Source organism: Zalophus californianus, chromosome 2 (genome assembly GCF_009762305.2).
Source record: "Zalophus californianus isolate mZalCal1 chromosome 2, mZalCal1.pri.v2, whole genome shotgun sequence".
Classification (NCBI taxonomy): domain Eukaryota; kingdom Metazoa; phylum Chordata; class Mammalia; order Carnivora; family Otariidae; genus Zalophus; species Zalophus californianus.
In genome coordinates, this window is record NC_045596.1 from 84,182,373 (window position 1) to 84,208,999 (window position 26,627).

The 26,627-nt window shown below is 44.7% G+C and overlaps 1 protein-coding gene across 3 annotated transcripts in view; it reads left to right on the forward strand.

The window, feature by feature from the left end:
• Positions 1–26,090, forward strand: part of NFKB1 (nuclear factor kappa B subunit 1) — a 109,583-nt gene extending 83,493 nt beyond the window's left edge. The window contains exons 12-24 of one of the 3 annotated variants that reach the window (XM_027597801.2): positions 2,496–2,639; positions 4,758–4,847; positions 6,331–6,516; positions 7,663–7,804; positions 11,380–11,494; positions 16,376–16,577; positions 17,043–17,212; positions 17,554–17,656; positions 19,960–20,084; positions 21,481–21,547; positions 21,866–22,038; positions 22,783–22,963; positions 25,239–26,090. In XM_027597801.2, the coding sequence (XP_027453602.1) occupies positions 2,496–2,639; positions 4,758–4,847; positions 6,331–6,516; positions 7,663–7,804; positions 11,380–11,494; positions 16,376–16,577; positions 17,043–17,212; positions 17,554–17,656; positions 19,960–20,084; positions 21,481–21,547; positions 21,866–22,038; positions 22,783–22,963; positions 25,239–25,396 (1,856 nt within the window). In that variant the 3' untranslated portion in view covers positions 25,397–26,090. The remainder of the gene's footprint in view (positions 1–2,495; positions 2,640–4,757; positions 4,848–6,330; positions 6,517–7,662; positions 7,805–11,379; positions 11,495–16,375; positions 16,578–17,042; positions 17,213–17,553; positions 17,657–19,959; positions 20,085–21,480; positions 21,548–21,865; positions 22,039–22,782; positions 22,964–25,238) is intronic. The other 2 variants (XM_027597802.2, XM_027597803.2) reach the window with 2 other exon arrangements.
• The last annotated feature ends 537 nt before the right edge of the window (positions 26,091–26,627 follow it).

Below are 26,627 nucleotides of genomic sequence, written 5' to 3' on the forward strand. Positions count from 1 at the left end.
TGCGCTCAGCATGGAGTCTGCTTCAGATTCTCTCTCCCTCTCCCTCCTGCTCAGTCTCTGTCTCAAGCAAATGAATAAAATCTTAAAAAAAAAAAAGGAAGCAGTGATATTTTGGAATGTTTCCCCAAAAATGGAAAGCTCCCTAGACTTGGGATCTGATCCTTACTCTGCCCTGCTCTCTGATAAGTCCCTTAATCATCCTGGCTTCTATTTCTTCTTCGTAGAAGGAGGGCTTGCAGTGAGTGACCACTTAGGTCCCTTCTAGAATAGGTTGATGTTTCATAGTACAACGCATGATGCCACTGTCAAAGGCAGACCACAAAGATAAATGAACACAGTGGGAAAATCTCCATGTTCATTTCTGGGGAAATTTAGACTGCAGGTTCTTTTATTTAAAAACCTGTCATAATGAAATTTTCCGTATCAGTTTCTTGTCATTGAAATCTTAAATGGGTATAAAATAGTTAATATTTTTAATTGACTCTCAAAAATTCCCATTTTACAGTGAAATATAACCATTGAACATCTCTGTTTTCTAAGTCAGAAGAATTACATAGCAAATACCAAATGATCTCTTTGCTAGAAAGCATGTCAATAGATAACATTCATGAAGATGAATAAATGGTCTGCTTCCCTCTTATGTTTCATATTTCTAGTGAATTAATATTTTATGTGAGATCAACTGTATATAGGATGAGTAATAAGTATGACTGTTAGTTGGTTATAGTACAACTGACAGAAAAATATTGTAAATCTATTCAAAACCTTTATTAAGGACATTTGTAAAATTTTTCCACTTTGAGGCCAACCTTTCTAGTGGAAGCACATTCTCTTCAAGTTGACCCATATTGGCTTTCTTCTTCCTAACAAGTCTGGACATGATCAGTTTCTAAACGATTATTTGTAAGGGTATTTGGCTATATCTTATTCCATGCTTCAGTCTTCCAGTGGCACTAAGGTCACTGTGAGGTAATCAGTAGGAGCATTCTTTCGAGCCCTGAGATGACTGGAACAACCACAGAATTAGAAATAAGTGGAGATCTTTCTGAACATAAACACTAACCAAAACTGACCTTAAAGAATCAGAAACAGGACGGTAGTTAAGTATCAGGCTGCTGACTGAAAAAAAGAACACCACACTGGCTGTTTACTTAAACAAAAACCTTCCATCACCCTTTTAGCCCAAAAGAGAAAAGGGAGAAAAAAATTTATGGTAGGAAGTCCAGAGAAGAGAAAGAAACGGAAACAGAAAGAAGAAACAAGAACACTGTAATGGACCACAAAGGCAGTGGGGCTGGTGAGAACAGGGAGTGAAAAGCAAAAGAAAAACAGCAACTACAAAAGGAATGAGGGTATAGACCTTGACAGTCAGCAGTCACAGTGGGCATCACTGTATTCTAGTCAAGTTGTGCTCTTAGACTTTCAGCCTCCCATTTCCCATCAGTCACCACTGACTACCGATCCCTCTTTCCTGGTATTTCTGGGGTTCGCCCACTTGTATTATCATGGTGCCCACTAAGGAACGGCCCCCATCTCCTTATGTCTGGACTATCTCTGCCTCTTGCTTTGTCTCTTCATTTTGTCCCAAGCACCAATAACAGAAGAAGCTTCCTAAAATACCACCCTGTGCACATCATCCCCCACTTCAGAAACATGTAGTGGCTCTCCTGCTGGTAAACCCCTTCGGTTCATGATCCAGAGCTCTACAGGGTGGTCCTGATCCACCCCATTTCTCAAGACTTTCTCCTGCTCAACTTTGACCTCAGCTAAATGGAACCACTACAGCCTCAGAAGCACACAGTGCACATTCCTTCCTTTATTACTTTCCCTCTATATCCCATCTCCAGATCATCCTCCCGTTGCCCTCTCCTGATATAAAGTTGATTCTTGGAAGCCTTTCCTGAGTTTTCCAGCCCATAGGGACTTACTAGAAGTGCTTCCATGAACTCCTGGAACACTGGTGCGCACCATGTATTTAAGGAACATAGCACTGTGGTGCTCTCTCTCTCCAGGTCTCCCCCTCCGCAACCTTGAAAATATATTGGGGGCTTCCTGACAGCAAAGACTATTCACACTTCTTGTTCTCCCTAGCACTTAGCTCATAGTAGAGGCATTATCAGTGGTAGTTGGTTAGTCATTGTGAATGACCAAATGAAAATGCTCAATAACAGTTTTCTTATTCTGTGTCTTTGGTATCTTAACCTTTGACGGGAAATCTAGTCATTCACTAATTTGAATGACACCTGGGACTTAAACTGTTGTGGAGGGGATTTGGGCGTGTACCGCTCTGGGGTCTCTCTGAGGCCAGTTCTCAGGCTTCAGATCCATTGGAATAAATACAATGCTTCCTGAAATTTGGCATCTCTTCCTCCTTGGGTGACTTCTGTTTCCCTTTAAGATGTTTAAAAATACCGTCAGAATCAGTATTCTTTCTGTGGCTAGTAGTGGAATTGAATCAGTCTTTTCTCCTCTGGTTTCTCTTCCTTTAAATACAGATAAAGAGGAAGTGCAGAGGAAACGGCAGAAGCTCATGCCTAATTTCTCAGATAGTTTCGGCGGCGGGAGTGGGGCTGGAGCCGGAGGCGGCGGCATGTTTGGCAGTGGCGGTGGAGGAGGGGCTGCCGGAAGTACGGGGCCAGGTACGAACCAAGTCTACTCTTTCTAAAGCTTCTCAGGGCGGCGGGGAGGCTCAGTCAGTAAGCATCTGCCTTCAGCTCAGGTCATGGTCCCGGGGTCCTGGGATCGAGCCCCGCATCGGGCTCCCAGCTCGGCGGGAAGCCTGCTTCTCCCTCTCCCTCTGCCCCTGCTTGTGTTCCCCCTCTCTCTCTGTCTCTCTCTGTCAAATAAATAAATAAAATAATAAAGCTTTTTACGTGGGAGAGCGTCGAATTTTCCTTTCCTAGGTTTCCCAGACTGTCTGTGGGTCCAGTGCCTGTGACGTTATTGAGTGCGATATATTAATTAAAATTTCCCAACAGAATTTTTCAAAGAAACGCACGTTCATCTTGCAGTACGTAGGTAACATCAAAAGCGGTAAAGAAGAAAAAAAGTCACCCAAGGCCAGTTATCTGAAGACTGTGTCTATTAACGTTTTGGTATATTTCCCCTTTCTTTCATCCTTCCTTCCCTCCCGTCCCTCCCTTCCCTACTGTCTTGGTTTTCTTTGGAAACATTGAAAGGATTTCATATTATATATACTACATTGTAGAAAATCTGAAGATAATAAAATCCTGCCATTGAAGGTTAACTTCTTCACATTTTTTTTTTCTGTGCAATTATGCTATGTATTTTTTGCATTTGCAATTTCAAATTTCAAAAGCTGCAGTCCTCATAATGCATAGTATTTTAATCTCTTTACCTGTATGATTTATTATCAACACATCATGATTGTGTATATAGAGTCATATATGCTGCTTTTCCCTAATGGGTTAAAGGAACATAAGCATTTCCCTGTGGCAATATAAATTTTATGTAAGCATAATATTTTAAGCATCAGTTTAATGATTCGTAGCACTACTTACTTGAATGTGTTTCCTGTTTTTTACTGTCCTTTGCTGAACTCCTTTGTCCACATTGCTTTTCTTTTATTCCAGATTGTTTTTGTAAATTAGATTCTTTGGAATGGAGTAAAATTACAGTGTCAGAGAGTATGACGTCTAATACCAGCTGCTTCCCCCAAAGAGTTTTTTAGTTTTTTTTATTATGTTATGTTAATCACCATACATTACATCATTAGTTTTTGATGTAGTGTTCCACGATTCATTGTTTGCATCTAACACCCAGTTATGCCCTCTTTAATACCCATCACCAGGCTAACCCATCCCCCCACCCCCCTCCCCTCTAGAACCCTCAGTCTGTTTCTCAGTCCATAGTCTCTCATGGTTCATCTCCCCCTCTGATCCCCCCCCATTTTTCCCTTCCTACTATCTTTTTTTTTTTAACATACAATGTGTTATTTGTTTCAGAGGTACAGGTCTGTGATTCAACAGTCTTACACAATTTACAGTGCTCACAATAGCACACACCCTCCCCAATGTCTATCACCCAGCCACCCCATCCCTCCCACCCCCCACCACTCCAGCAACCCTCAGTTTGTTTCCTGAGATTAAGAATTCCTCATATCAGTGAGGTCATATAATACATGTCTTTCTCTGATTGACTTATTTCGCTTAGCATAATACCCCCTAGTTCCATCCAAGTCGTTGCAAATGGCAAGATTTCGATTTTTTTGATGGTCCCCAAAGAGTTTTACATACGAGTTTATGCTTCCACCAAAAATGCCTGAGAATGAACAGTGTGGCCATGTTTCCTTTGAGGAGTCAGTATTTTTTCTGTATTTTGTTTGGTTCACTTTTAACCGCCAGAGGTTATTTCAAGGTCCTCTGTGTCTGCAAGTCTGAGTTTGGGTGGTGACCACTCATCATTGGCTTCTCCTTTCCACACACTAGTGGGAGCCTTTCTCCAGCAAACACTCCTCCATGCTGCCCCAAGCCTGGGCATTGCCGGAGTTGCCAAAATGTAAACTTGATCAGAGTGGAATTCTGATCATCCCACGATCCCCTACAATGTGTCTTGCTAACTCCCAACGGAAGCACCATATCGGGCACACTGCCCTCCCACACCAGAGCCTGTGCTCACCTTAGGAAAAGACACCAAGCTTGGCTGAGTCTTTGTTAAAAAACAACATCAACAACAACAACAAAACACCAAAAAAACAAAACATCATGAGGTTTCAGTTGTTTTGCTTGCCATTTCAGGGTACGGCTTCCCTCACTATGGATTTCCTACATACAGTGGAATTGCCTTCCATCCTGGAACCACTAAATCTAATGCCGGGATGAAACACGGTAAGTAAGGTAGTTTTTTTAATAGTGAGAAAGGAATAAAAAAATTAATGCCAAGAAGTTTTTTATCATTACCTATCACAACATTGTCACCTTGGAAAAAAAAATTGATAAATGCCAATAAACTAAGAAGGTACTTTTCAAAAAAAAATATTATTCCCTGTGGTGAATATAAATTCTATTCCCAGTGCTGTGTTTATACTTATATATTGACTTTGTAAGTGGCATGACCAGGGGGAGGAAAAGAGCATTAAGAAGGGACATATGGAAAGACTTGACTCTTCAAACATAAAAAAGTCACCAAACTTGGCTATTCTTTCCCTTTTTTTTTTTTCTTCTCAAATACTATACTTTTGCAGATATTTTGAGTTTTATAGGAATGGCCTTTCCCATCAAATGCATCCCCTAATTTGCAGTTGTCACACCACGGGTTCATAATTTATATTGCACATCCATTCTAGTCTACCCGTTGAAGAGATAATACAATGAAGCCTTCCCATGTATGGAATGCCTGTTTTATGTCAGGGGCTGCTACATATTTTAACTGTAATCTTCACGATTGCTCTGTAAGGAAAATAGTAGTGTCTCCATTTTACAGACAGAGGACACTGAGGTTCCGACATGTTCATTCACCCCCTGAAGGCACATACCTGTTAACAGCAGAACCTGGATTTGAGCCAGTTCTGCTCATAAAACCTAGGTGTTCTCAGAGCACGTGTCAGATAGCGTGGTCGGCCCTAAAAGAGCACAGAAATGGCGCCCCAAGTAGCTCCCACACTAAAGAACGTGACTTGATATCACATCTTAACAACTTGCTTGGTTAAATAGCATTAGGAAAAAAATAATTCCTCTGTTTTTATTTAAACTTAAAAAATTCCACTTCCCAGGGGCGCCTGGGTGGCTCAGTCAGTTAAGCATTGAACTCTTGATTTCAGCTCAGATCTTGATCTCAAGGTCGTGAGTTCAAAACCCCATGCTGGGCATGGAGCTCACTTTAAAAAAAAAAACAAAAACTACTTCCCTACAATTCACAGAAGAGCTGTATTTCTTTTTTTCTCCTTTACAAATAAACAGAATGAAAGGTAAGTCTTTAGAAGTATAAATAATTTTTTAAGATCTTAAAAGTTCCTCATCACAAGAAAAAAACTTTATGACTATATGTGCTGACTGATGTTAATTATTGTGGTGATCATTTGACAATATATACAAATATCAAACCATTATACTGTACACCTGAAACTAATATGATGTTATATGTCAATTATGCCTCAGTAAAAATGTGTCTTTTAGAAGTGAGCATTTAAAATAGCCCCCAAACAGGTTACTTAATGATTTGACTGTTTTAAAAGGAATTTGAAATTACTGTTTTTTTTTTTTTCCCCTTTGCAGTAAACTTGCCTCTCATCTTTATCTAACAGTTGAAACAGTAAATTATAACTGAATAGATTTTACTGAGAAAAAGCTGATATTTTTGCTTTTATCTTAGGAACCATAGACACCCCATCTAAAAATGATTCTGAAGGTTGTGGAAAGAGTGTGGACAGAGAGGCGGCCAGCCTCCCTGGGAAAGTAACTGAACCCACAGAACAAGATAAGGAGTCCAGCACTGGGGATGACGAGGTTGCTCTGACGTATACAGTGGGAGTAAAGGGAGAGAACTGTAGGTTTCAGGGTAAGTGAGCGTACACACGATTACATTGTACTGACTGGTGAGGAGTTGGGTTGTGGTTGGAGGTGTGGAGACTATTGCCAAAACACAGGTTTATTTTCTGTTAATCTAAAAACGATGCATCAATACGTAGTTCAGTGTGCTTGCTCTTCAGAGTCCTGTGTGCTTTTTGAAAAACGTGTCTGAACATTTTATTCACACCGAGATTTCCGTTTTCTGCGTGTTGTTCTCGAATATAAAGTACTGAAGTTTACGTACGCGTTCTCCAATCATAATTATGCAGTTTTAGGGTATCCTGAGCGATCATCTAATTCATTTCTATCACAGATAATAGGGAAAAGTTTCCATAACTTTAATAGTCTCATCTCTCGAGACTGTAGCTTGACTGCCATACCGAAGTAGAACTTTGCCTGAAAATAAGGCCGTTTCCTTTTGCCCTGATGCCCTCTTTGAACAATTAGGATTAAGAGGGACCGAGCACTTCTGCGCATATTTTGAACCAGTGCTCATTAGAGAAAAGGGAAGGGAAAGATGGCAAATATTTCTACTTGTTGGCCACTTATGGTCTCTATCACATACTCTTTTTTTTTTTTTAACACCACTTTAAAAATGTACAAAGCATGGTTAGTTAGGTGGGGGGATCATATAAAAACAGGCCACCCATGGTTTTGGCCTGCAGATCTCAATTTGCCTTCCCCTGACCTTCCAGAAGCAAACTTCACAAGCACACCGAAGGCCTGTGGAAAGTCTGTCTGTGTTTTTTGACACTTTGTCTAACTGGAGAGTTGTTTAAGACTCCAGTGAAGGATTATTTCATCAGGAGATGGATTATTTACAATATAGTAAATCAAATCAACATTATTTAGAGATTGAGTGTTCCCCTAAGATAACAGACATTTCTAAATTTGTTTCCCCTGACAAACCACAGACCGATTTTTCAGATCAGCCTCTGTATTTGTTAGTAAGCCAATGTCCAGTTGTGCTTTTTCTAGTGAACACAGTGCAGAAGTACTGAAAGGAGCATTTGCAACTCAAACGATGTGTGTCGAGGTATCAGAACCCTGATGCCGATGGTTTTGACCTCGAGCATGCCGTACCTATAGAGCAAGTATAGGAGGCTCAACTGTGATTGTGGTCATTGCCTTGCAGATGAGCTCTTTCTAGAGAAGGCTATGCAGCTGGCCAAGCGGCATGCCAACGCCCTTTTTGACTATGCGGTGACAGGAGATGTGAAGATGCTGCTGGCTGTCCAGCGCCACCTCACTGCAGTGCAGGATGAGAATGGGGACAGGTAAGTCAGGACTTGTGCAAACAAAAGTTGTTTTCGGGTCGGGAACAGAGAAAATCACTGTATGCCCACTGGCTGGAGATAAAAAGAATCATTTAAAGGTACTGGGTCCTGTCACTGGAAGACTGTGGTGGACAATAATGTGTCAGTAAGGTCGCATCCCTACTTTGCTTCTCCTGTCCCATGGCTCTCACCTGTTGGGCCCTAGCGTAGCTCGAGTCCTCATCTGAGAGTACATCGTTCTGGGCAAGAAAACGAAGACGTGTGTGGGGAATGGTGGTACTTTTTCAAAAACCTTTCTTTATTTATTGGGATAACATGTGGAATAACATTTAATAGACCTATTTATTTATGGGATTAATAACATTTGCTTTATTTACTGAAATGGTATAATAATAAAATTTGGTCCAACCAGATCCCTCAAGCACTTGTTACCCCAACTGCGTATTTACGATGGCCGTGTACTCAAGAAAAAGCCCAAAGAAGACAGCGCAAGGACAACAACAGAACAATTAAGAGCCGACTGTCATTCTTTCCCAGGCACTGGTTCCTTCGCTCCTGCCTTCGTTACTGGTTGCCAGTCTGTGACCGGTCAGGCCCCTGTGTCTGCTCTACCTCACGCCGTGTGGGAGGCGAGCATTCCAAGCACCGGTGGTCAATCTCTGCTGTTACTGAGCTGATATTGGCAAAGCACCTGGCTCCTTTCTAAAACCGTTCTCTTGGGCCTTGCACTGAGTCTCCTAAAATGATCTCAAAAGCCTGTGAGAACAACAAGAGACAACGGCCCTCAGATTCAAGTCAAGTGCCTTATCTAAAACTTTCCAAAAATAGTGTCAACCCCGAGAAATCCTTTTCTGTAGAGGAGCTCTTGAGTGTTGCGTTTTAAGCCTCGGTTTAAACACTGAACCGAACGCTTTAGGAAAGTGCCAACCTCAGGGTTTCAAACAGAGACCTTTGTTCTCATTCCTTGCAGCGTAACCAAGGATGTGGTATAACCACTGGCCTTGTTAATACAGTACGAGAGGAACTGGTACAGCCTCCTTTGTGTAATGCTGTGAACAGCAGAATGCTTTTACGGGGTTGAAGACTCCAATTAGCATTCAGCAGCATAGAACCACAAGAGAAAGCAGCCAGTTACCCAAGACAACAGTGTTTCAGGTGACATTTTTATGGGCCTGCGGAATTGAGGAGCCTAAGAAAGATGAGCACGTGGAAGCTAGCGGGAGCCTGCGGCCTATGGAGGGAGGGTTGTGCAGAAGCTACAAGGCGCATGCATTCAGTGGGTGCATGGAGGGGCAGGTGCAGGCACGTGTAAGGACGCATACGGAGGGGCCCAGGAGGTGGTCTTCCCTGCCCAAGCAGAACATGAATCCTTCGAGTCCCCTCCTGGGATCCCAGATATACTCCTACCAGCAGGCTCTCAGGGTTTGCCGCAGCTGGAGGTGGAGAGGGGAGACCCAAGAGGAACCCTCATGAGAATGTGGCCAGGGGAAAGCTGCTGGTCCTCACACCTCAGGGCTGTTTTCATTGAACTTGTCATGCTCAGCTAATAATCTGAGTCCTGGAGCCATTAGTCATCACAGAAAATACAATAAAGAGAAGAAAAGAACTTCTGGTGTTGGGGACATTCCCATGAGGGTGTGAAGATTTATGGGGGAGGGAGAAGGTACTTCTGCGGTGAAATGCTGAGCTGCGCATGGAAATTTTTAGGCAGTTTTGAAATATGACCTTTTTCTTGGTACATGTGCATCATGTCTGCGTCAGACTTCGGGCCCTTTTTAGAAGGCTTCTTCCAGCCTCACATTTCAAGAGACAGTAGTGAAACCTCGACATCATTCGTTTGCTCTCTCAAGTAATGAAGTCACAAGTTCGTTTTTTTAGGCCCTCTTGTGCCAACGTTAATCCCTAGTAAGATGCACTTACTGTTGCTAAGAAAGAGGCCTGAAAACATGACACCTCAGATGTTTCAACTGGACAAAATCTAGCCTGTGCCTCAAATCCCAGATGTCCTGCCACCATGCGATACTCAGTATGCTCTCCATCGCAATCTGTCCATACTTTGGCATATTCCTTATCTTGGGGGTTCATCTGCAGCTCTACAGAGCAGTGCCTATGTCCTCCTACATCGGGATGCCTTAAGGGATTAGGAAGAGGTGGCTTTGGAGCCAGATGGACTGGACTTGGGCTGGGCTCCCAGCTTCGCCACTCACTAGCTAAGTGACGTGGGTTGAGTTCTGTTATACCTGTGAGTCCCAATTTCATCATCTGAAAAATGAGGATAATATTACCTACCTCACTGGGCTTCTTGTTACAATAAATCAGGTCATATATGTGAACTACTTAGCATGGCCTGGTAAATAGAAGCTCTAAACCCAAAGTATCCACTTTTTTGAGTCCTTTCAAATTATTTTTAGTAGTAAGTTTTTTTAACAATTAAAAAATTGTGTCGGGACACCTGGGTGGCTCAGTCAGTTAAGCGTCTGCCTTCGGCTCGGGTCATGATCCCAGGGTCCTGGGATCGAGTCCCATATTGGGCTCCTTGCTCAGCGGAGAGCCTGCTTCTCCCTCTGCCCCTCCCCCCTGCTTGTGCGAGCTCTCTGTCTTTCTCTCTATCTCTCTCTGACAAATAAATAAAATCTTTAAAAAAATTTTTTGTGTCCCTAGGACTGATGCTTGGCACCTGCCAATATTTTCAGCCCTATTAGCATAAGCCCTGAGGCTCATTCTGTCACCCTTATTTTAGTGCCTGAATTGTGTGCCAGGGCTGTAAGGCTGACCCAGGGAGGACCAGCCCTGAGATCACAGGCCAGAGAGGGGGAAAGACAGAAAACCGCAGTTACATAACCAAGCAGTAAACTTGAGGGGAGACCATGTGCTCTGCCTAGGAAGTTCGAAGAGGAGGTAAGGTTTGAACCGGAATATGAAGGGTGGAGTAGGCACTGTCCAGGCAGAGAAGAGGAGCAAAACCATTGCAGGCAGGGGGAGTATTTGCAAGGGAGAAATAAAATCACATGTTCCTTCAGAAGTTTACCTCAAGAGTCCTCTCCCAGTAGTGAAATGCCTGACCCCACTCGCCCTTCTTGGGATCTAGGAAGATCTTTCAGAAGCTACCACACTGTATTTTGGAGGAGGCTGGAAGGTTAGGGGAGGTAACTACATTTTCCTGAACAGTTCCTAGGGCCGGGCATTTTACATACGTCATCTGTATGTCAACAGAAGCCAGGAAAAAGCTAGAAGAGAAAATGCCCTGAACTATCACACGGAGGCAGAGTTGGGATTTGAACTTGCGTCTCTTTCCCTCAAGGCCCAGGTGCTTTTATGCCTCACGAGGTCAGACCAAAATGTCCCCAGAGGCCAGGCAGGCATGGTAAAAGAGTGTAGCTGCCTGCGTAGGCAGTAGAACATTCCCGCCTCAGATTCAAGACATTTGAGATTCAAGACATTTGGGGGCCAAATAAAAGGAAGTATGAGAACCAGGTTCGGTCTGCAAGTCTGATCCTTTCTTGGGAATCTTTTTTTTTTTTTTTTTTTTTACACTAACCCTTTAGTTGATTCGTGTCACTCTGTTTTTGTTCCAGTGTCTTACACTTAGCAATCATCCATCTTCATGCTCAGCTTGTGAGGGATCTACTAGAAGTCACATCTGGTTTGATTTCTGATGACATTATCAATATGAGAAATGATCTCTACCAGGTAAGCGGAAATGCCAACTGAAGAAAAATCCAGTTTGTACATGCTTACGTGTGTGTGTGTGCATGTGTGTACGTGTTATTTCTAATGTTAACAGTAGCACAAATACAGTGCTTTGTTTTGTAGGTTAAATCCTAAAAGCCCATAACTTGGGAATATTATTTATGATTCAGGATCCTTTAATCTGTGAGTATAATAGAAATCACTCCACAAGGAAATTCAGCATCCTGCTGGGGGAAGGCAAAGTTCAAACTTTAGAAATCTGTCAAAGAGTTGATCCATTTTCTTTTTTTTTTTTCTTTTTCAAATTTATTTTATTCTTTTCATTATAATAAGTGTACTTTTTAATCCCCATCCCCTATTTCACCCATCCCCCTCCCTCCTCCCCCCTGGTAGCCATCAGTTTGTTCTTTATAGTTAAGGGTCTGTTTCTTGGTTTGTCCCTCTCTTTTTTTTTTCCCTTTGCTTGTTTGTTTTGTTTCTTAAATTCCACATCAGAGTGAAATCGTGTGATATTTGTCTTTCTCTGACTTATTTCACTTAGCATTATACTCTCTAGCTCCTTCCATGTTGTTGTAAATGGTAAGATTTCATTCTTTTTTATGGCTGAATATTACTCCACTGTGTGTGTGCGTGTGTGTGTATGTGTGTGTGTGTACGTGTGTGTGTGTGTGTATCACTTCTTTGTCCGTTCGTCTGTCGATGACACTTAGGCTGCTTCCATGGTTTGACTATTGTAGGTAATGTTGCTATAAACATAGGGGTACATGGATTCCTTTGAATTAGTGTTTTTGTATTTTGGGGGTAGATACCCAATAGTGGGATTACTGGGTTGTAGGGTAGCTCTATTTTTAATTTTTTGAGGAACCTCCACACTGTTCTCCACAGAGGCTGCACCAGCTTGCATTCCTACCAGTAGTGCAAGAGGATTCCTTTTTCTCCACATCCTCATCAACGCTTGTTTCTTGTGGTTTTGATTTTAGCCATTCTGACAGTTGTGAGGTGATATCTCACTGTGGTTTTGATTTGCATTTCCCTGATGATGAGTGATGTTGAGCATCTTTTTCTTCTTGTTTAAATTGAAATATAATTGACATATAACATTGTATTAGTTTAAGGTGCCCAGTAATTCGATATTTGTATGTATCGCAAAAAGATCACCAAAATAGGTTTACACGTCATCCATCACTGCCTGTAGTTACAAATTTTTTTTCTTGTGATAAGAACTTTTAGATCTATTCTCGTAACAACTTTCAAATATGCAGTACAGGAGAACCTAGAGTAAATATGTCACTTCTGTCAAGAAAAATACAATTGAAAAAAATTAAGTTTGGAAAGCCAATAATGTGTAAGAATTTTGAAGTCTGCTGAAACACATTTGACAACATCTAGATTAAGTGTATATCAAATAAAGGGTGCTGAAATCAGAACACAGAAAAGTAAAAAAAGGTTGGTTGAGGAGAAAGCATCTTTCAAAAACAGAAAGCTCAAATCAAGGAAGACAGGAAACACCAGAGTTTTGCTCAGATTGGGTTTGAACAGGAATTCTGTGGGTTCAAAAGCAACTTGAGGAACCCTGGTACAGAGGTCCTCAGATGTTGCCGAGAGAAGGTAGCTGGGACCCGGTGAGGCTGCCTGATGGGCACGTGCAGACCTTAGGTGGGCAAAGGAAATTGGAGCTGCACTTGGCAGAACCAAAGCCTGGAGCCTGGTGTTGGGAGCCTGAGACCTGACCCAGCCACTCTGGCCAAAGGGGCGCTCTCCCCTCCCAGCCGCCTTTGCCCCCACCCTACCTGGCTTTGGTGCCAGTCTCCTGATCTCGCCCCTTGTCAGCTTTCTCATTTTCTCCTTCTGTTCGCTCCACCCGAAGTGACTTCCCAGCCCTCGTTGGCCTGGACAGTGTGCTCAAAGATGCCTGGTCCGAGCATACCTGTCACTCTAAAAATATGGCCCACAATCATGTACAATTAATTGCACAGTAAAGGTACCTGTTCCAGTTCTGAGTTGTTAAAGCAGGTGCTGTGAATCATTTTTATCTCCTCAAAGCAAAAGAACTACAATGTTGACATGCAGCTCTCACTAGATTGTTATGTGTGAATAGGTGTTTCCTTATTAAGGGAAATAAGCTTCCCACTTGATGTAAGGCTTTCAGCTCCTTCCCTGGTGGTAATGCTTAATGTCAACGGAAGAACGAAGTTGGGGATTCTTCACTGACTCATAAAGTAATGAGGGTGAAGTCTAATTTTAGGTAGACATTTAAAGAATGTCTTCAAATTTTCATACCATCTTGGGGGTTGTTGGTATTTGGAGAGTCATCTGGCCCTGAAAGCTTGACTCTCTCAGGCTTTAGGACTGATTGTTCCTCTCAACCAGCACAAGCGTGCAAATAAAACTGGGAACGAATGGCACTCTGTCGCTTCTCGGTCCTCCTTTCAAAGACTGCCTTCGCTTCGCTGGCTGTGGGTCAGATTCAAGGAATTACTTGTTTTTGTTTATAAATAGGCCCTGCAAAGGACACCGCACAACAGGATGAGTAGTCGTGATTTATTATGTGCTGACCTCCTTACTGTATCATTTGGTGACGTATATTGAGACTCTCTCTGATGTGCTAGACACAAAAATCTTGAAACCACCACCTTTGACACTTCTTGCCTTCCGATTTGGGGACTCTCGGGAGAACACAGGTCCATTTTCCCCCAACTTAGCACCGCTCTCATTCATGGACAGGGATTCTGGGATCCCCTGGTAATGCCTTCTAGGTCTCAAACATACACCCAGCGGCAACTTCAATTTGAGAACTAGAAAAGGCTAAAATTTGGACTCGTTTAGCTTTGTAAAGTTTCTCTGGTAACTATTCTCGATGGAAAAATTATACAGTTCTCTAAGTAATTTGGATTATTTGGCAATTGTCTTAGACAATCTCCCAAAATACCATTCACTAATCTTAGTACATTTCTGTGACCATCTGTCATGATCAAATCTCTCTTCCCACCCACTCTCTAGAGATACACTCAAAATAATCCCAGTGCATAGAGTTAGGATTCTTCTGAAAATTTCTGAAATCTTTTGCCTTCAAGCCCTCTCCTCTTCTTGTCTCCCCACCATAGATCACCCCCTCAGTGTGTTTGATATGGATTGTTTTATATGCAGATAAAACATTTATTAATGAGGGGTTTTGTGCATGTGGATTTTTTTTCTTCTATGTTTTTAATTTTTATAAATATAATATATGTTCATAGTTCTTTAAATTGTACATAAGGAAATACACTGGAAAATCAGAAGTTGCCCTCCCTGGCAGTATACAAGTCCCCCAACCCCACTCCCAAATATAACTATTGCATTTGTAAGTACTTTTCCAGATGGTGGCTACGTAAACATAGACACTTGAAATAAATATAGATATTTTACTATACTCTCACACACAGTCCACACTGTGTTATATAATCCTGGGGTTAAAGATCTAAAGCCTGAAATTTCATAGAAAACCTTCAGTGGGACTATGTTTTTAAAAAAAAAAAAAAGCTTCTCTTACTCATAGTAACAGAATTTGTATAACGTGAAAAAAATCATATTAAAACTACAGATAATTACAAATTTCTGAGTGGTATAATATTTCATAATTTCAGATCATTTTTACAATCTCATTCTCTCTCAGATTTTTTTCATCTCCCCAAATAGCATGTCATATTAATAAATGCACCTTTTTTTTTTACATATTTATTTCTTAAGAAGAAGGCTCTTGGCTACAGTATCTAAAGTTTTTGAGGACATCATTCTATTTCAAGCTGGGGTATAAAAGATGAAAAAAAGAGAGAATGGAAATTTGGCCCAAAAGCCTGTCTGGCTTCTGCTGTCTGCAGTTATCACTGTAACGGAGCGGAAGCCGCGGGAGCATCTTGCAGCCCCTCCTGGGCTGTGGTTGTCCTGCATCAGCCCCGGCGTCGGTGGCTTACCCTTGTTGTCGCTGCTGTGGCCAGGAATCGCCTACCGAGAGAGAAAGTTTAGGCAAATTGTCACTAGACAGACTGGATTCTGATTTGTATAAAAATATCTCATTCTGTCAGTGGCCTCAGTTCTTTGAAAGATACTTTCGCAGTTGTGTTTGTCTTGCTCATTTTGAAAACACTCAGCTTGCAAAACATCTCATTTGCATTCACCGAGGCACTACTTTGTGGGCAGAGTAATCAAATGGACTGTGTATGCACCTATTAGGTATTAGCGATTCGGCTCGCTTGTTCATCTGAGCCCTCTTACTGAGACGGTTCTATCGTCCTGGTTATGACATTTAGAATCCTTTGACACCTGCTATAAAATGGGGGTGCCCAGAGTTCTATTGATTGGTCTCATCACAGAGCCAGCCCACGGAAAAATATTTTTTACTTCAGCAAACTCACTTTCCACGTCAATATAGAATGACAGCACCTTTGTGAATTGGTTTCTATTGAGTAGTTAGTTCATTTCACCCTCTTCAGTAAAACTGTAGCCTTGCTTTGATTTGTTAATATACAAAATTATCAGCTGAAGATAGATTCCTGCTACAAATTCAAGGAAACTAAATTTATTAAGAGAAGAATTAACGTATCAGCGGTCAGCAGGCTGTAATGAGAAACAAGAAAGCGATTAAGAATTCTAAAATAAAAATAATCTTAATTATCGCGGGCTCAATATCAGTCCGGCATACACACTTCATTAGCATAGGACATGGAACAGGGCGTAACTCATTTGCAAAAGAGAGGAGTTAATCTGGCAATGGGAAACGGCCCTGAGGCATGAGGCCGCCTATTGCAGCGTAGCCACGAAACCCATAGGTTCAAGCCCGGGGAAGGGGCGGTTCAAGTGTTTGCCGCTGACCAGTGTATCTCCTGACCCTTCTCCACTCCCCAGACACCCTTGCACCTGGCAGTGATCACCAAGCAGGAGGCTGTGGTGGAGGACTTGCTGCGGGCTGGGGCCGACCTGAGCCTTCTGGACCGCTTGGGTAACTCTGTTTTGCACCTAGCTGCCAAAGAAGGACAAGATAAAATTCTCAGTATTTTACTCAAGCACAAGAAGGCAGCACTACTGATGGACCACCCTAACGGGGAAGGTAAGAGACGAGCAGACTTTGTGGATAACCTTCTCTCTCTGCTTTCTAAACAATTGGTAGCTACTTGCTAAATGTGTGTTCTTTGATTTGCACCCGAAAGTGCTTCCCTTAGTCACCTGGAGTTTGTCATCTCTCTTGAGAATTTCTGTTGCCCTAATTTCTTTAAAGATGATTTGGAATTGTTAGGAGGTAGAAAAAGCAGAGGCCTGAGCAAACACTGGTCTTGAGGTGTAGAAAGCATCGTTTATCCAAACAATGTTTATTTGCCCTCAGTGTCTCCTGAGAACATACGAGGAGACCGTGGGTTTCCATGCAGAACAACAGACTTGCGGCGCCTTGCCAGGCTCTCTGGAGCAGAGACACTAGATGTGCTGAGAGTCGACAGCATTCCCTCCCTGGGGTCCAGTTTTGCCGCCTTGTGAGCAGCCTCCCAGCTGCATGACCGTCCCTGTGCTTGGGCCGCAGGTCTAAACGCCATTCACGTAGCCGTGACGAGCAACAGCATGCCGTGCCTGCTGCTGCTGGCGGCAGCCGGCGCCGACGTCAACGCGCAGGAGCGGAAGTCCGGGCGCACGGCACTGCACCTGGCCGTGGAGCGCGACAACATCTCCCTGGCGGGCTGCCTGCTCCTGGAGGTGACCGACGCGCGTGTTTGCCTTTGCGTTGAATTCCCAAGGGGGCATTAGGACCGTCTTTTCAAGGAGTGATGTCAGTAATAGCCTTTCCCCCTGAGGTCACCTCTCTTTATTCCATAGCTACTCGAGGCTTCGGGGTAGTCAGCTTTGGACAGTCCTGACACCATCGGCCCCTTCTCTCTAACTGCGCATTTCTCGAGTGGCAGAGCCCGCCCCACATAGCAACCGGGCTAGTAATAAGACCTTTTCTAGGACCTAGGGCTCCTGCTGACAGGAGAAGGTGGGGTCTAAAGGGGGAGAGAACCTTCCACTAACTCTTTCCTGTGTGGGCTGGATTTTAGGGTGATGCCCATGTAGACAGTACCACCTATGATGGGACTACAGCCCTGCACATAGCAGCCGGGAGAGGGTCCACCAGGCTGGCAGCTCTTCTCAAAGCGGCAGGTAAGGAAGGCGGCCTGGCGGGTGGAGCTGGAACGTGCTATCGGGAATGCAAACCCAACTCCTCCGGGTTGAACAGCCCCGCCTCCTTCTGTAAGCCGAGGAGCTCCTGCTGAAATGCAGGAGTAAATAAAAGTCACACTTCCACGGCCCCCTGGAATGGCACTGCTGGGACTTGTAATCCTGGGCTCCATCCTGATGGTCATGTCAGTCTTTACCCTCTAGTTCATCCGTTTGTTTTGGATATTGGTGGTTTAGGTTGGCTCCCATGACAGGAGATCTTTCTTAAAGTTGAATTTGATTCCTTAAAGAAATCGGATACAGTACCAGCCTCGGATCATGTCAGAAGTCTCCAGGAAAAAAGTTGATTGGTAGAAGACATTTTAAAATTTCCTTCGGCAAGAGAGGTCCCTTAGAAGTAGAAATAATAGGAAAAAACAAATGGACAGTGTATTGAGTACTACCGTATGTGAGGCACTAGAACTTGCTAGCATTTATTGACCTTACTATGTGTCAGGCCCTGTGCTAGGCCTGTCAGACGCGCTGTCTCATTTAATCTGCAACAACCCTTAGAGGTAAGTACCATTATTATTTTTCCCACCTCACAGCAGACGAAACAGACTGAAGAGACCTGTGGGACCCAGTCCTGGGGTCCTAGTAAAGGCATAACTATGAATCACACCTCGTCCATCTGAGCTTCCAGACTATTCTCTCTACTATTTCTCTCCCCTGCTCTGCTCAGGGATCTGCAGGTGTTATTCCATTTAATTCTCTAGTTCTGTGAAGCATAGAAGATTATCCCTGCTCACCCTTGAATCTCTCTTGCCTTGTATACTTAGAACCTCAACACATGCTTAGTGGGAGTAGTCTCTCAAACCTTGAGCTACCTGATTTACTATAGAGGTTATTTAAAACTTTTTTAGAAAATAAATGCTTGATAAATTCAAGAAAACAGAGCGAGTTAAATACCTCTTTAAAAACTGAGTCCAGAAAGACGTACAGACTTTTTCTTTGGGAGCCCCACATACTTCTAAGCAAATAAAATCACATCCAAATAAACAATTGCCTTTTCTTTTCTTCGTCTCGGTCAAGTCAAACTTTCTCTTGGACAAGAGACTCCGATTGCAGAATGTATGAATAGTTTGGGAAGTCACTGGTTATAATTAAGAAATGCCTTCATACAAGAAGCTATAACCCTTTCAAAAATGCTTTCTCTTGAATTCTTAATATCCCATGAAAGGAGTGGCGAGTAACAGTTTCTCCATGATATAAATGAAGGCACTCGGGTGAAAAACCTAGTCCTGAGCTCCCAGTCATGAAGAAGGTAACTTCGGGAACAGATAGCTTAGCTCCTCTAGCTTTCTCCAGCCCATAAATTGTTCCTCTTGTTTCTATTCTGTTTCCATGGTCAGATGGCACTCACTGCCTTCTAGATCAGGCCCGGGCTGGAAGGTTGAAATAAGAAACAGCATGAAGATCCTTCTCTGACTCTCATTAGGCCCTCTCCTGTTATTGAAGTTGGCACAAAGCAAATGATCTCCCAGCAAGATAAAAACAAGTTCTTCCCAGAAGGGTGTACTGAACTGACTACTGTTCGTTAGACATTAGACTAAACACTCTCATAAAAATAGTCTCTAAGCCTCTAAGAGGTAACTAGCTCTAATCTCTGAGTTACTTTTGGTGTTTTCTTGCTGCACATTAAGAAACAGACTAGATTTTTCCAAGATCAGCCCTAAAATTTTCAATTACTGTACATCGTAGGAGAAGGTTTTTACGGTGTTCGTCTGTTTAAGGATCGGGACCCTGGCAGTGCTGTACCCAGGAATAAAAGTGAGCCTGTTGTCCCTATACAGCAAAGTTTGCTCTTTTGAGCAAGTGGGAGAACAGCCTGAGACATGTGCAGTGGTGGGCAAGAACTTGAACATTAAATTAGGTCCTGAATCCTAAGGGTGCAGCCCAGCCCCTGTAAATTGCTGCCGTTCCTCCTCAGCTTAAAGGTGTATCATTTGGTTGAAACCTGTCATAGAGAGTTAAATGTGAGGGTCAGGGTACTTCCAAGTCTTTTGTCTTTGAAAATGTCCTTGGCTATATAGAGTATCATAAGACATCTTTACAGTCAAAATAAATTAGAATTTAAAAGAAGTTCTCTGAATATTTCAGTGGAAGCATGTTTTATGTAATAAAAATTATCCAGGTAATTGCCTCGAGTAGCTGTTGTGCTTTGCCTTTGGAAATCTGACCTCTGCAGGCATTTCAGAGTCGACAGGATCGGGGTTTACCTAATGCTGTGTAACTTGACTTAACAGGTGCAGATCCCCTGGTGGAGAACTTTGAGCCTCTCTATGACCTGGATGACTCTTGGGAAAAAGATGGAGAGGATGAAGGAGTCGTGCCTGGAACCACACCTCTAGATATGGCCACCAACTGGCAGGTACGTGTGGCTCCAGTCTGTTTGATGGCAGCTCCGGAGGGAGCTAATGATTCAGGAATATAAGAACAGATGGTCTTCTTGGGTTTTTACTCCCCAAAGAGCAAGCCTTTTATTTTTAAGAAAGTCTGCTTATCAAGAGACATATTTATCTTGAAAAGCCTATCCATGAAAGATCTAGGTCAGCGGAGTTATGAGTGTGAAAGTGTATGCCTAATCAGATCACGGTTAAGTTGTGAGAGAGGGTTCCGCAAGAGAAAACACAAAATTCACGCAAGAGTTTCCCGTTCTGAGCTCACACCAGAATGGTCCCCGTCTCCATTTCGGAAGCTAGGAGAAATGTTACAATTGGCTTAGAACTTTGCTAAGTGATTTCTTTACATAAAAAGAACCCAGGGATTCTTCTGAGGATTTTAATACCTATAAACATAGTAAATAGACTTAAACTCTTCCTCCAAACTCCAGTGACCTGAGGTCTGAAGATGAAAAGCAGTGAGTAGGTCTTCACGGCCCAGGGAGAAGAGCCAGAGGGAGGACACGGGTAGCAGACGGATCTCCAACACAACAAAATTGACTTTCTTAGGGCCAAGCGCTGCTGCACATCCAAAAACTGCTTATTTGCCCCTTCGAGGTCCATGGTGTTGAGCTGAGTGACCCTGGCAGAGACCACATGGTTCCCCTTTAATGCTGAGCACCTGGCTTTCCCAGAAGCCTCACCACAGAACACACAAAGATAACCCACTTCAGTGACCCCATGTCCTCACCTAAGTCAGCGAGCACAGAGTGACTGCAGAGCACACAGAAGGGTCTCCATAGCTACAGAATTGTGTTTTTCCTTTTAACCTAAGACTTTTCAGTTTAAAATGTAGCTGGCGCTGGAAAGAGAACATCAAGCCTTGTGAGCATTACCGTCCCTCAGTTTGAGCAAGTTTATAGAATTCGTTCTCAGAAGGCTTTTCCTAGGGAGGAGGGGCAGTGAGGAGGCATGGCTGGCTTCAGTGTAAGCTCTGCGTAAGCTCAGTCCTCATCCAGGCCCTCGGGGACACATCACTTACTGATGACTCTCCAACCAACACATGGCCGATCTGGTGGCTTGGACTGTCTTTGTCCTTCAGAAGGACCATGGCGCCGGCTCTCTGCAAGGTTGGCTTGGGTCTTCCTACCCACCTCAGAAGCCCCTGTAGAGCCCCGCCTCCTGGCCCCAGAGCCCCCAGGGCTTTTCTTCGCCCAAAGGGCATTGTCATGACTTTGTGGGTCATGGGACTAACTCCTTCCCATTCCTCCATCTTTGGGGTACTAGGCCCTCCTCAGGAGGACACAGTTCTTCATTACAAAGAAACTGACTCCCGTTCTGGTCCCTTTAATGTATAATGTTTCTCCACGGTTTTCTCCCCAACAGGTGTTTGATATATTAAATGGGAAACCATATGAGCCAGAGTTTACATCTGATGATTTACTTGCACAAGGTGAGTTCTTAACCAGTGTTCCCTCCACACAGTCATGTAAAGGGCTAAGGGAGAAGCAGCATTATCCAGGCCGAACTGTGAAAGGCTCGATGGCTTATTCCAGCATCGAAAGATCCTGGACATATGCAGAGGAGACCGTCCAGTTGTAATCTGCTAAAGCACGCATACTGCTGTTACTCAGCGGGGCTGCTGCCGACTCCAAGTAAAGCAGCTTCAGTGCTCCCACTGGGAGCCCGAGGGCAGCAGCGTGGCCGTGCTCAGTCCCCGCCGATGTCTCCGGTCGCTTGGGACAGCTGTGCTTCTTCTTCATTCCTTCAGGAGACATGAAACAGCTGACGGAGGATGCAAAGCTGCAGCTCTACAAGTTGCTAGAAATCCCTGATCCGGACAAGAACTGGGCAACTCTGGCACAGAAACTAGGTCTGGGGATACTGAATAATGCCTTCCGGCTGAGTCCTGCTCCTTCTAAAACTCTTATGGACAACTACGAGGTAACCCATCACCTCACATTTGTACTTGACTCTCTTCTGTTAACGTCGCTGACCTGGGCATGGTCGTCCCCCCTGCCCCACCGCCCTTAACTCTGAGGAGGAAAATCAGTCATTACCCCTGTCCTGGGAGGGTGACCCAGGCCAGGGTGGAAACCCGCCTTCTGAAGAAGGCAGTTTTCAGATACCCTAAGGTGTTCCCGATTTTCAAATACTTTGGGATTTCCTGCAGAAATCCTAGGTAGAGGGTCAGGGTTGTCGCCGAATTCTGACCGCCCCCCAAACCAACTTGATAGACTGTGATCCACATGCATTATCTTCCCGTCCCCAAGAGCGTGCCTCGATCCCGTGTCGGGACACGGAGTCAGTTTTCTGTGAGGTGAAATCATTGTCTACTGAAAATGCCCTCGTTCGCTCTGGCTTCTCAGTGGTTTTCAGAGCTTCTGCCTAAACAGGAATACTGCATGACCTTGGTGGCAGGTAGGGTTTCACTGCCTCAGCCCCTCTCCCCCTCGCCGCCCTCCGCGCTTACTGGAAGCCGCTTGTCTGATTTCCTGAGCGGTCTCGGAGCTGACACAGGAAGCTCGACGCGAAGGCCGTGTGGCTCAGCAGCTGGCTTCGGTCTGAGCCCTCTTGGCCCAGGGCACTCGCAGAGGGGGAGTGGGGCGTGCGTCGTGGCCCCAGGCCACCTGCTGGCTCCCGGCTCAGGAACACTTTGGGAACACACACTTCCTGTCTCTCGTGCAGGTCTCCGGGGGGACAGTAAGAGAGCTGGTGGAGGCCCTGAGACAGATGGGCTACACCGAAGCCATCGAAGTGATCCAGGCGGCCTTCTGCGCCCCAGGAACTGTGGCCTCCGGCCCCGGGAAGGTGGCACCTCAGACCCTCTCGCTGCCCCTCTCACCTGCCTCCACGAGGTCACCATTAGGTAAGGGAAGAACAGAACCAGCCCCTGAGGTAACCTCCTGCTCCCCAGGCTGTGTCTCAGCGTCTTGGGCTGTGGCTGTCCTCCCTGCCGTCATCCCCTGTCCCGTGTGCCTGTCACCCCCGCAGCTCACAGGTGCTCCCCTCTGTGCCTCTCCTGACGCTGCCGGTCAGGTGGGCTGCTCTCCCCAGAAGGAGTCACGTTGACCCGGGAGTCACTTGGATTCGTACTAAATACTAAAAACAACATGATGTGGCTGCTTAAGGCTAATAGTGTTTCTCTCACTTCTTAAATGTAAAAGAGAGAAAGAAACTCAGAGAGCAAGGCGTAGAGAGCCAGGACTGGCCCCAGACTGGGGATGACACCACAGTTCCCACCACAGCACCCTCAGCTCCTCACCTCGGCCCAGAAGTGGTTTCACCTTCTCCCTGCGCCTCCTCCAGGCCCCCAGCACTGAGCCTCTGTCACCCACCTGAAACATGCCACAGAACGCACTCCCAACAGCCCAGTAACCCTTTGTCTCCCGCCAAATGTATTCTCACACTCTCTCAGCAACCACTTGGCGCTTGCTCTGTCTGGACCCTCCCTCTCTCAGTCCCCACCAAGAACACAGCAGCAACCCGAATTCCCGCGTCCTTGAGAGACCAACAGTTGGCCGTGTCGGGCAGAAGCTCTGCCATATCCTCCAGGAGGTTAAAACAAAAATCTGAGCCTCGTCTACGGACACTTGCTGCTCGCAGTCAACACGCACGTAGCCCCCAGTCCTTCCGCTGGGACAACCTCTCTTGTCCATCTACGCTTCATTTCTTGCCTCAGTTCTTGCAGCAGCTCCTGGTCAGTCTCCCTGCTTCCGGTCTGCTCCCCTCCCTTCAGTCCACTCGTGACACAACAGGCACTAAGAGTCTTTTTGAAAAGTAGCGCTATGCCCATACCTGTTGTGTACCTTCCAGTTATACCTGTTGTGTACCTTCCAGTTATACCTGTCCACTCACCAAATCTTTATTGAACACATCCTGTGTGCCTAGCCCTGTTTGAGGCTCTGAAGATGGAGCAGTAAGTAATAAAGGCAGGGTTCCTTTATCCATTCTCTCTCGCAAATCCCTTTCATGTGCCTTTCCTCCTGCCCCACTTCCCTGTACCCCCCCGTCCCCCAAACCCTTTGCTCACAAGTCTGATCCCATCTTCGGACCGGAACCTTCTCTTCCCCTTCCCTGCAAAGATCTTCACCTCGTGGCTCCTTCTTGCCCTTCAGTTTCAGCCCAAGTGTCACCTTGTCAGGGGCCTTTCTAGGAGAGTAAGAACAGATGTGGCACACTTTGGAAGGAGTAATGTAGCCACCAGCAAAACAACCGTCATCTCCTATCTCATGACCTGATGCTCCTTCCACACAAAGAAATAGGAAAATACTTACATCTTTAACATTTGATTTGATCTCTGACTTGTAGTTATTTTTAAAATTCCTCCTACACATAATAGAAACCCATCAAAGATTGGGTGAGTGAATCAAATGAATCAATAAATCAACCAAATTAGTAATAAGACAATAGTGTGTCACTGCCATTAGGGTCTTTATATTTTAATACTGGAACTTAATATACGAGAAGATAGCATTTTGATTTGTGTATATCAGACTTTGTTTCTTTGATCAGTTTCTCTCTATAGGAAATAATTCAACATTGTTCAGATCTCTAAAGACACTTGTCAACAAGGACAATGTGACCTAATTGTTCATCACAGACTCCTTTTCATCATAATCACCTTATCTTTTTCTCTGCTACCGGAAGGTTTTTGAGGCAATGTGTAGCATTTACTAGCACGTGAGGCCCAGAGAAATATCTCATTTTTAGTTCCTACTTCAGTCACGCATTTATTTTGCCTGGGTTCAGCAATTTCCCCAGCTGGAAAATAGGTAATACAGTGGTTGGAAAAATACACCTGATTTCTAAGAAAAGGCCCACCATGAGTTAGGAGAAATCAGAAAGGATTCTGATAAACGTGACGGTAAGAAAGAGATTTGAAAACATTTGCCTAATCTTGATGTCTTCACGGTTTTTCTGTTGCTCGGGGCTCTGCCTCCCTCGGCTGGCGAGCTCAGTAGGGACATAGTGACAGGCGGGTGGCACGGGGTGGGGGTGGGGGCCTGGGGACAGGCAGAGCTGCTGCCGGAGAGCCTCTTAGAGCCAGACTCGGAGCCCGGCTGGCATAGAAGGTGTATGAGAGCCACAGCTCTGCCTTTTCCCCCAGCTGTGCCCCAGTGAATCTGTGCTTCTTCCCCCAGACGAGGCCCGAGACGACAGCATCTGCGACAGCGGCGTGGAGACGTCCTTCCGCAAACTCAGCTTTACAGAGTCTCTGACCAGCGGCAGCTCCTTGCTGACTCTTAGCAAAGTGCCCCACGAGTACGGACAGGAAGGACCCATAGAGGGCAAAATCTAGCCTGCCGGCCCTTTCCCTCACGCCGTGTAAACCAAAGCTCTGAAATTCCACCATCGTCCAAAATAAGGAAGCCGAAGTGCATCCGCAGGAGCTCAGAGGAAAACCAGCCTGCCTGAATCTCTCGGAATTTCATTCAAGGCCCTTCGAAGTCGGCTTCTTTCCTCGGTTCTCACTGGAATGTTACTAGTCCCATCCACGAACACATGGTCCCGAGTGGTCGCCGGCCGGCCCGCCGCCTCGCCGTGGGCGATTTCGCTTAGTGAGCTTTCCCAGCTGCTTCCCGTTGTCACTGCTGCTGCCCCCCACCCCCGCACTCCCACCGGCATTAAAAGGCGGCCCAGTCCCCACCTGGTCTTCTCTCTGGCCGTCCACAGCACTGTCGTGCATTCAGATTAAGGATTATGAAAAGGGATATTTTTAAAATGAAAGTGATGTGGTGTATAATTAAAAAAAAAAAAAGCCTTGACTGCTTTTCCTAATGTGGTTATCTATGTGATTTGAAAAAAGAACATGTGATGTCATTATGTAAACGTAACAATCAGTGCTGAAAAAGGTCTTTTCCCCCCTTTTCTGCATTTTGCTATTGTAAATATGTTTTTTAGATCAAATACTTTAAAGGAAAAGATGTTGGATTTATAAATGCTATTTTTTATTTTACTTTTATAATAAAAGGAAAAGCAAATTGATGATCTCATTTTGTTTGATCTCCAGAAATACTTTTCTAAGATGATTCCTTGTAATCATGGGATCATTCCACAGCCCGTTATCACATTCACATTCCCCTTTAGAGCCCAGTTTTTAACCCAGAAATGAACCAAAAAAAAAAAAAAAAGATCAAAAGAGCAGTGTTTTAAGCTGAGATGAAAGCTTTGGGTTTGTCGAATTCTCGCTTGGCTCATTTCATTCAGGTTGTACCGCCTCACTTCCCGCCACCTCATTGGACACCAGTCTTCCGCACCCCTCAGGGTGCTCTCAGGGCCCCTGCGAAGCATCAGGTCCTGCGGTCTCAGCACACGGGTGCTGTGATGAACACTGTGATATGCAACCAAGAACCCTCTTTAACGAAGGCCGTGTAGACCAGGCCGCCAGGAGCCCACTTGGCTAAAGGCCTCTCTACCTGTCAGTTCCTTTGGGGATCGCCTCGGCCACAGAGAGCCGCCCCACCAGCTCACACTCATGTCCCTGATGGCCCCAAGTAACACCGATGGACGTGGTGTACAAAGGCTCCCTG